Here is a 10,331-nt window from a genome sequence, read left to right on the forward strand (position 1 = left end):
AATCCTATTTCGTGTAATAGCCCGCCAACCACACGGAGGGATAAGACACAGTAGCCAAGCCTTGTGCGATGGGCAGATGTCCTAAGAGAGGTTCAAACCAGGGTTAGCGAGAAGGCATGCCTAACATTTCTTTTTTTTTTTTTTATATTTATTTATTATCGATTAGGTAAATTATCATAGCCTGCTTACATAATGTCTTACAAGTTGTTTATCCTAATCTTTTTACATCACGTTTAAACACTAGGGTCAGAAATAAATTGATGGAAATGTGATTGTTTTTGTGATAATAAAGCAGCTAACAGAGGATAATCTTATTTTCCAACAATGATAGTCATCTAATCATAGATGTCCAAGTTTCACGGCAATAGGAGCCACTTTCTATGACTAAATGCAATAGCAGCCACTTCTTTTTCCGATGTTATTCTTGCATTATTCTCAGAATAGATCATTCTAGTTTTTCAACTGGAAAGATTTAAGTATAAACAAACGCCTAAAGCGCATTATATTAGCCTGGAGTGTAATCACCTGCAGTTTAGTTGATATTTGCCTTTTTCCTTTTTTTCTTGACAAAAATGATACTTAACTTGCACTTAATTTTCTTAATGTTTAGGATGGATTTTGCTGAAAAGGAAAAAGGAAAACAGAGGAGAGTATGGACGGTATGGTTTGGGGGCGGCGGCGGCGGCGGGAGGGGGGGGGTGGTCAACTGCAGAGTTATAGGAGGCGCATTTATTCCAAAACCTTCGGTCACGCAATTCACAGGTCCCTCATCCTCGTCCCCATTACCAATTTAAAAGGAAAAAAAAAAAATCTTCCTGCAAAGCTACAACATTCTAGATTTCCATCTAATTTACTACTCCCTCCGTCCGTTTTGTTAGTCTTGATTTTTTTTTTCACACAAATTAAGAAAGTGTAATTAATTTGATTGGAAACATAAATTTAGATTAATAATTTCCTAAAATACCCTTATGCTAATCACGAAGAGTGCCAATGAATATCAGTTACAACTAATGGATTAGTATTGGAAAAGCTCAATGTATTCAATGTAGTGGGTTAGTATTTAATAACAATGTATTAATAACAATATATTTAATAAGGGTATTTTAGATAATTTGAAAGATTACTACATTTCTTAATGGGAAAGTGGACTACAATTTGAGACAGACGAAAAAGGAAAAGAAGACTATCAAAGTGGGACGGAGGGAGTATAAGTTTGTTTGTTTGGATAAGAGTTTATTTGAGATAATCACTGCAACACTTGTTGTGGCGTGATATATATGAAATAAAAAAGTGATTGAAAAAATAAAAAAATGATTAGAATTTATAAAACAAATTATTTTATCTCAAAACATTTCAATTCAAACACTGCCTTTTCCCGTTGGAGATCCCTTGATCAAGAGGTGGTTTTATTCATCTCCTTAATCAAAGTCGTAGCAGTATTTGCAGATCAACTGTTGAGGGAACATATACATACACGTAATAAAATAGCAAGCCAATTTCTCAGAGTAATTTCACCAATCAACCGGGAGAGCCAAAATCAAACAATCAAAGGAAAAATATTTTAAGTAGAAGCAATTCAGCAGGACGAGAATAGGGGACCGTCAATGACTGTCCAGATCAGAAAAAAAAAAAAAATCAGATATTTTACTTATAAAATGAATTAAGTTGTCTAGTTCTGTAATTCCCATTAGAAATTGATTTTCAAGAAAGTACAAGATTGATGCAATCATGCAACAATGAGAATAAGTTACCACTTCTACTAAGCTTGTATTCCAGTGTTGCAATCAGAGCTTCAGGAAAAAAGTAGTGTATTGTCTCAGGCAAGATTTGGGCAAAATCGCAGAAAATCGACTTGAGGGTTATCGTATGGATAAGGTTAAAGCTGTCGTTTTTGGAATTCTTTTACCTCATTCCAGATTGGTCTTCTGCCGTGTAAAGTGCGTGAGTAAACAGTTCTTAATTAATGAAGAATGAAGAATGGAGATAGCCTTCCCATCACTGACTGTACTCGGCGACTAGAATGTTGCCACGTGGACAACGAAACCAGCTCTTTTCCGATGTCGTTTTGTTCGAAGGAAGCTCGCGAGACGCGACGCAACTACCCACCTCGAAGTTTCCATGTCTATACTCTTTCCCCAATTTGATTTTTCTTCGCATTTCGGACTACGGATTCCAATTTCCAGATCCCTCAGCTGTGCTCGGCAGAGCTGATCCTTCCAATTTTCAAGACCAGCGGGAGAAACAGCAAGGCCTCAGCTATTTCCCTTCAGCAGGTCTGTCATCTCCTTCCTCTTGCTTTGTGAAATTTCTGTCTAATCCGTGGTTGAATCTTTTTTATTTAGCTTGTTCACTTGTGTGCCTAAATGTGAATTTTTAATCTTTACCAGATCTTGTATTTTTGATTGTTAAATTAGTTGGTTTCTGTGTGAAAAGTCTTTGGGAATTTATTTTGATAGTGCTTAGGAATTAATTTTAGGTGCATTCACTTACATGCCATTTTATATGTTTTCCCGCAATTTTTGCTTCCTTTTGATAAACTTAAACCCTGTTCCGATACTGGTAAAAATGTTTATTTACCTTATTTTGGCAAAAAGAAAAGATAAAAAGACAATCTTTTGATGAGGGATGGGTTGTTTACAGAATTATTGACATTTTCATATTAAATATTGAAAGAGAAGATATTCATAGAAGTTGATTTCCTGGAAATCTTACTTTAAAGTTGGTTTATGAAAGACTTTAAAGTTGGTTTATCAAAGAGAAGTTGTTTCTTCTTCTTCCTTCACTAATCTAAGTTTCTTCTTCTTCTACATGCGGCTATATCAGTTTGATGATTAGATTGTTATCAATCATGTGCTATTGTTTAGTGCGGCATCGAGTGCCTCTTCTCTGATCGATATAGACATCTTCCACCTTCCATCGAGCATCCACTCTGCTCATCCTTTTTTCCCAGGGGCTAAAACAGAAGTATTAGCATACAATTTGCTCCACTCATTCTAAATCTCTGAGTCTTCAAACATTTTGTTCCATAACTTCTTCAAGAGTTATACATTATAGAAGTACTCATCATTCCATAAGAAATGAATCAACACATGTCAAGTTGAGCTGTCTGTTCAAATACTTGCCTGAGGCAATGCACTGCATCCCACCATAACTGTCTATGGCTACCAGCATATCAAGAAGCCTAGCAACTCATGTTTGGTTCCCTCAACAGTTTGTTAAAATGCACCAGTGTCAAGCCTGAAGACATGGTATCCTTGTGCTGATTGTTGCTATTTGTTCAATCCGATGACTTTGCTTTCTGCCGTGGTTGTCAATCACTATGCATTATATTAAGAGGCAATGTTAAGATCTTCTTTGAATTCAACCTAGAAGAGTTGGAGAGAGTTTGCTTATATGATTCTCTTAAGGTGTTGGGTGTGAAGAAGAGAAGGGACAAAAGAAGTTGATCTGAAGGAAATCGTGGTCCAAGAATTTCTACACGAAGCCCTTCTCTTGTTCACTAAAAGAGGCAATGCACTCTTTGATTTCTGTATGTATGGAAGCTAAATAAAACCGTGAATATTTCTTTAATTTTGTACAAACATATGAAGACTTGTGGAAATAACCCTAGCTGTGATCCTTATCGAAGATGTATTAACAGCTCTTTTCAATGATCCTTGTGTTATATGTTTCTTTGTGATTGAATGAAGGCTTCTACATGTTTTTGTTATTTACTGGATTTATGACCTTTTTTTGGTTTTTTTTTTTGAGGATAGTGGTTTTTAGAAAGGACTTTTGTATGATTTTGCAGGGCACTTTGAGAAGTCTAATAAGCTTAAAGAGATGGCAAGTGGGTTTGGGGAATCAACAAGTAGAGCACCTTTAAGTCCATTTTGCTCAGGGAATACTAGTAATAACAGTGGTGATGCGGGTAATTTTGAGTGTAACATTTGCTTTGACTTAGCTCAAGAGCCAATTATTACACTCTGTGGTCACCTCTTCTGCTGGCCTTGCCTTTACAAGTGGCTTCATATTCACTCTCTTTCAAAGGAATGCCCAGTTTGTAAGGCCGTCATAGAGGAGGAGAAGTTGGTTCCATTATATGGTCGCGGAAAGAGCTCAACAGATCCGAGGTCTAAGTCGATTCCCGGGGTGGAGATTCCCCATCGCCCTGCTGGACAACGACCTGAGACAGCTCCTCCTCCACCACCAGATAGTAATGCTTTTGCTCAGCATGGTTTTGGGTTCACTGGTGGGTTTGGCGGATTTGCTCCGATGGCAACTGCAAGATTTGGGAACTTTACCCTCTCTGCTGCATTTGGAGGTCTGATTCCATCATTATTCAACATCCAAGTGCATGGATTTCCTGATGCCAATATGTATGGGGCGGCTGGTGGTTTCCCATACGGTTTTAGTAACACATTCCATGGTGGACACATACATGGTTTCCCTCAACGCACAAGTCAGCAGCAACAGCAGGCAGATTTCACTTTGAAGTTGCTCAGTTTGATAATTGGCATTGCTGTTATCCTTGCTCTAATTTGGAGTTGAGGTAAATAGTCATAAGTCTTCAACATCCTGGAGTACCTAGGTTTAGCGTTTGTACTCTGTAATCTGTATATTTGGTGGTGTAGTAGATGTGATATTTTCATTTAAAATTTTTTTTTTTTTGCACTTGTGTTGGTTGATAGAAATTGTATGGCAATTCTTGTTGCCATTTTTATCTCCTCTCCAATATGTTCGCCAGCTTCCAAGGCTCAATGATATAATTGTATCTGTTTGCACCCTTGTATTTCTCATGCTTACAGATAGAGCATAACACACAACAGTGTCATTTTATGGTATACACTTTACCTTTTTTTTTCTTTGGCATAGTATCTATATTTGCTCATATTACTTTTGCTTTTACTTGGAAGATGAGTACTTAGACATTAGAACTTTACAGATTGTTCAAACCAAGTAATTAGTTTGTCTCTTGCACTTCCCTCCCCTTGCATGCATAAAATTGTGAAAGCTCAAACAGAAGTTGTTGGAACATAAATGAAATTTTCCATTAAATTCTTTTTCACTAATTATACCATGTTGGAAGAACGTCAATATATTATTTGCACCTTTTTTCTGAAGCCTGCATGTCCAAAAAGTTGAGGTTTTAGTGGAGCTTAGAACACCACTGTTTGCTCATACAGCTAACTATTATAGTTGCGTCGATTATGCAAATTTGAGAATGTTACTTGGATGAAGTTTTAAAAAACCTTGGAGCTTGTTTGCTGACATCACTTGGTAACTCTTAAAATAGGATTGTAATGAATATTGTGAATCAATATCATTTGGTTGAGCTTGAGCTTCACTGGTTTTGTTTGGTCTTAATTTTTCGTCTCTTTCAGTTATCTAAAATAGCGTTGCACTTGCCGGTGGTCTCTTGTTCACATGGGTCCTTTCATAAGCTTTTTCCATCCTTGGCAATAGAAATTTGGTAGATTGCAACTAAAATGCGGAGTATACAAATCCTTCTTTTCTTATTTGCTTTTCTGATGATAAAGCATTTTCATGAAGCAAGATGAGGATGATTATTGTCGGAATCTATATTCTTTTCCAAATTCTAGGGGAATTATTGCAAGCTGTTAGTCCTTGTTCTCTTGTTGGGAAGGGATACAAGTTTCTACACAGAAGTGGCAGAGGAGGCTGTTGTGGTATCTTAGGTAGTGCATTTGCTAAGGAGTTCAGTATCTTAAGATTTCTCACTAAAAAGAGTGAAGGAGCATTGTACTGCAAGCTTTTGGTTGTTGTTTTGGTTCATTTTCGTATCAACATTGTGCTCGGGTTCATTAGATATAGCAAAGGAGTCTTCGTAGTTCTTAAACACCTTTTTCAAGTTCCTTTTGACTCAATAATGTAAGCACCCTTGCAGTAGTAAGCTGACATTCATGTAGTTCTTTAAATTTCTGGTTTATATCTGCCATTGGCTTCCTTATCCTCCCCATTCCCTGAATTGTCTAGAGATGCATGTAGAAGTCCATCGTGAATGATATGGTAGCAGTGATTTTTGGTTTTCCCTATTCTTCTTTTAACTCATGGACTGGCTCGTCTTGCTGAGATTGTAGTGTGTATGTGCGGTTCTGCTGCTTCATTGAGTGGTGGATAAGTCTTTAAATTTTGTTAAACAAGATTATCTTCATCTCAGTTTTTCGCCCATGGACCCATTTACCTTTTGGTCGAATTTGGAAGATTTCTTTTCTCCCCTCTCCAGCTGAAGTTCTGTTGCTCCAGCCATATTTTCTTTACATTTCTTTATGCTGAAAAGATTCTTGAAGAAGATAATTAGCATATGAGATCGGGCACCAGCCTTGCCTGTCCTGGAGCCATGACACCGGGAAACCATAGTGCTTGTTGTGCTTCAGCTTTTCTTTGATGTTGTTCGGTTCAGTTGTTTTTTCTGAGTAGAAACTTCCTTCAGTGCCTCAGAAACACTATTCTGTTACTAATCAAACCTTGGGAGGTTTATTACATCTCTCCGTCTAACTTTTGGCTGCTAGGTTGGTGTATGGCCGCCAAACTTACACCGTTAGGTATATCTCATTTTTCTAGTGCTCCTAAGAAAAAGTGGTAGATTTCGCTCTATTAATGGTGGGTTTGCACTTTTTTCTGAAGGTGCATTAGGTAAAGTATCCTGAATTTTGGAAATTTGAAATTGATACTTGAAATGTTTGATGAAGTCAATTCATAGGAGTTGCAGTACTATCTACTGTTGTTGGTCTCATTGTTGCATGAAATTGTTGGCGTAGGAAAGAGATTTTCTCGTGTAATACCGGGCCTAATCAAATGGGGGACGTTTCATAAAATTGTGGTAATATCACATTTTACTCAAGGTGGTCCTGATATGGTTCATTTGTGTCTGCATAACGTGCCTTTTCAATGGCATTATTTGCCATTGGAAGTTGCCTTCCTAGAACATGATTTGCTTTTAAGGGTCCTCCTCCTAAAGTAGCATCAGGTGATTACTCGTACATTAGCTTCCTGGATGACCTCTCAGTTTGATTTTTGATCACCATAAAATCAGTAGAAACGCAAAGAAAGCGAGCCCAAGTTTGCTTGCAGGCTCCTGTTGTGCTCTTGTAGATTAGTTCACTTTAATTGTACTTCATTTTCACATCACATCTTGCTCCAGGTGGTCCACATTTCGGTTTATTTTTCTTAGTACCTTGCCTTCTCAGTGTCATCATCCACCTTTAAAAGTTTGCTTGGGACAGCTGAAAAAGAGAAAGTTGCCTTTGCTGGAACATTAAATATCTTGTATCGCTCTCAAACAACACAAATTTCACATGTTACAAGTTCTTGAGATAATCTTCCTTTCGATTTTGTTTTACTCAAAAATCATAGGAAGTCTGACACCTAGTGGCAACTCGCGAGGGAAATTTACCTTAGATTGCTAGCAGGCTTCTGCTGTAATCTTGGTGCATGGACACAAAAATTTTGATTGAAGAGCTGCTACTGAGTTATCTGCTCAACCTAGTTTCCTGCCTGTTGTCTTCACTTATTTGTTAGTTTATTATTTCGGGTGAAAATCCAAAAGCCATGAGAGGCATCAAGAGACAAATTAATAGGGAATTTTACCTTTTACTGGCATGTCATGAACAAGCAGCGCAGGGTCTGCCAAGTCTGGCATATATGTGGGCTATGAGCCTTGTCTTCTTTTTTCTCTTAAGATTCACGTAAGTCACAATCCAATGTTTAACTCTAATAATTAGGCATCGGCATCCAATTTCCAACTCCAATTAGACATCAGGAAAACGTGGAACAGGAAAAAATTAACCACCAAGGAAGCAGGCGATGCAGTAGAAGCCAAAGAGACACATGGTTGGTTGTCCTGTAGCTTCGAAGCAAGCATTCCGCTTAGATGTTCCCACGCGGAGTACTGAGCGTAGAAAATTCTGAGTGTCCCTGTTTGATGACCATTGACTCCATGATGACTGCGTGTCTGCATATACAGAATGTGCTGGAAATTTTCATTTTCATGTAGCACGACTTTGACAATAGAATAGTAAGGAAGGAAACAAGAATTAATCCCTCATGTGCCATGTTCAGTTTCCTTCCCACTAAATGATTATTGACTTCCATGCGCACTCCGTTGTGGTACTATGACGACCTCAAAGTATCCAAGTACGGGGGTGCTTTGACAAAGAAGAGGATGTTACAGCCTCAGCCTCACTCGATGTACAAGTTCCTAGAGAGCCTAGGCCACTAAGAGCCCGAGTCATGTTCCCAATGCATAACCACATATTTGTGACTTTTTATGGTACGTGACACAAGCATCATCATCTGAGTTTGGAAAAATTTTAGCTAATCTGGGGTGTTGTGATTGTAGCATCTGTCAAGGGAGGTGAGTCTTGACAACTCTTCTCGAATTCTTGAAATCTCAGTTTTAACTACTAGATCAAAATCTTATCGGCTAAAGTTTAATTTTTGAAATCTCAGTTTTAATTACTAGATTAAAATCTCAATAATCAGGCTCTAGGATGGGCGTTGACGATAGAGAGAGCCATCATGCAAAGCCAAGGTATGCAAATTTCAGTGCTTAATCTCTGAATTTCACAAAAGGGAAAGGGAAAACAAAAAAAAAAAAAAGGAAGAGGAGTGGGGACTATTATGCTCTTTGATTTCTACGTACATTCCTAGAATAGACCAGTGGTGGCAATGGACAAATAAATGGATTTATGATTGTTATTTAATACCAAATTATTGAGGATAACTGGTCCCCAAATAATAATAATAATAATAATGCAAAGGTCGTCCCCTCCTGTGCTAAGTTGGAAAAAAGTTGCAAGTCGCAGGTAGGTGCATTAGCATTACTCAATAGAGAGCAGCAGTCTAGAAATGGACCCAAAGTACATGGAGAGAGGGAACTATCAAATATACTTGTGCAAATGCTTAGGCAGCTTCAATTTACTTGCGTACTAATTCCCCCACCCCACCACAATCAAAAAAAAAAAAAAAAAAAATGTTGCCCAAAACAGGCTATCAAACTTACTGTAAAAGATTTGGGAATGCTTCAGATTTACAGATAATTTCTCTGATACTATCACGAAACTATTTATAATACTTATTATTCAAGTAGCAGCAATGGTATGGTGGTTGTTATCTCCTACTCAACTTGGAGCTATGTCCAATCGATGTGCTGATGTCTCACAGTCGGTGAAAATTATGCTCCATCGAATTTGCTTTCTTGCTCCAGCAAGTAAACGGGAAACCATGGCGAAATTCATTCTTGGACTGCAACCCATTACCCACCCTAAAATTCTCACTCGCACAATAATTAATGTTGAAAATAGACACTACTTTCTTTGAGTCGGAGGGATCCTACAATGACATTGCAACTGTCAATTCCCCTGGTTTTTCCATATTTTACTCTGGGGTGTTGTTAGGTGCCTCCTCCTAGTCTCATTTTAAAACTATGGTCATGTGTTCATCAAATACCATTGAGCATGCTTCCAAAATATAACATTGAGCATGAACTAGCACAACTCATAGATTCGTTCTTCCTGACATAAGTTTCAGCACTTCGATTCCTCTGGTTTCATAGCAGATCTAGTTGAACTTTGCTATTATTCTCCAAGCTACCAAGTGTGATTACATAAAACAAATGGAAAGTTTTTTGGTTTCTTTTGCACAACATTTTGTTTGGCAAAATCTCCGTTTGGATTGGTCTATTTTTCAATAACTAATTTTTCAAGTACAATGCTAAAATAATACATAAGTAAAAATACCTAATCCATATAATACATCAAAAAATAACTCACAAATGTACAAAAAATGAAAAAAAAATATAAATCTTACAACATCTTTCACCTATCACCACCATTTACCACCGCCACCACTACCCCCACCCACCACTGCCACCACTCCCTCTCTCCTTCTTTCTCTTCCTCCTTCTCCCTTTTCCCCTTCCCTCTTCATCCTCCCCTCCCATTCCTCGCCACCTCCCACCCTTCCCCTCCCCTCCCCTTGATCTGGTCTCAACTAGATCGCGACGAGAAAGAGGGGAGGGGAGGGAAGGGGCGAGATCAAGTGAACGGGGAGGGAAAGGGCAAGGGGTGGATGGGAAAGGTGAGGGGTATCGGGAAAGGGAAAGAGGGAAGGAGTAAGGAAATGGAGAAAGAAGAGGGAGGAGGAGGAGAGGGAAGAGCCAAGGAGGGGTGGCGGCTGTGGTAATGATTGTGAGTAGTTGTATTAATTTTTAAAAAATATTTAATTTTAAAAGATATCCCAAAATATATTTCAAAAACTCCTCCAAAAACATAAAAAAAAAAAAACATTTACAATAAATTATGTCAAAAATAGTTGATCCATATTTCATA

The 10,331-nt window shown here is 38.0% G+C and overlaps 1 protein-coding gene across 1 annotated transcript; it reads left to right on the forward strand.

Moving 5' to 3' along the window:
* Positions 1 to 1,808: 1,808 nt before the first annotated feature.
* Positions 1,809 to 4,771, forward strand: LOC113710897 (uncharacterized). The gene is made up of 2 exons (XM_027233961.2): positions 1,809 to 2,273; positions 3,791 to 4,771. The coding sequence occupies exons 1-2, from the start codon at positions 2,021 to 2,023 to the stop codon at positions 4,528 to 4,530; spliced, it is 993 nt and encodes a 330-aa protein (XP_027089762.1). The 5' UTR covers positions 1,809 to 2,020; the 3' UTR covers positions 4,531 to 4,771.
* The last annotated feature ends 5,560 nt before the right edge of the window (positions 4,772 to 10,331 follow it).

This window comes from Coffea arabica, chromosome 10e (assembly GCF_036785885.1).
Source record: "Coffea arabica cultivar ET-39 chromosome 10e, Coffea Arabica ET-39 HiFi, whole genome shotgun sequence".
In the NCBI taxonomy this organism is placed as follows: Eukaryota; Viridiplantae; Streptophyta; class Magnoliopsida; order Gentianales; family Rubiaceae; genus Coffea; species Coffea arabica.

What these genes read in the sequence shown, in the direction of transcription:
- LOC113710897 (XM_027233961.2), top strand. Translation starts at nt 2,021, where the DNA reads ATGTTGCCACGTGGACAACGAAACCAGCTCTTTTCCGATGTCGTTTTG. An exon ending in CAGCTATTTCCCTTCAGCAG is followed by an intron (nt 2,274 to 3,790) that starts GTCTGTCATCTC and finishes ATGATTTTGCAG; the next exon opens with GGCACTTTGAGAAGTCTAAT.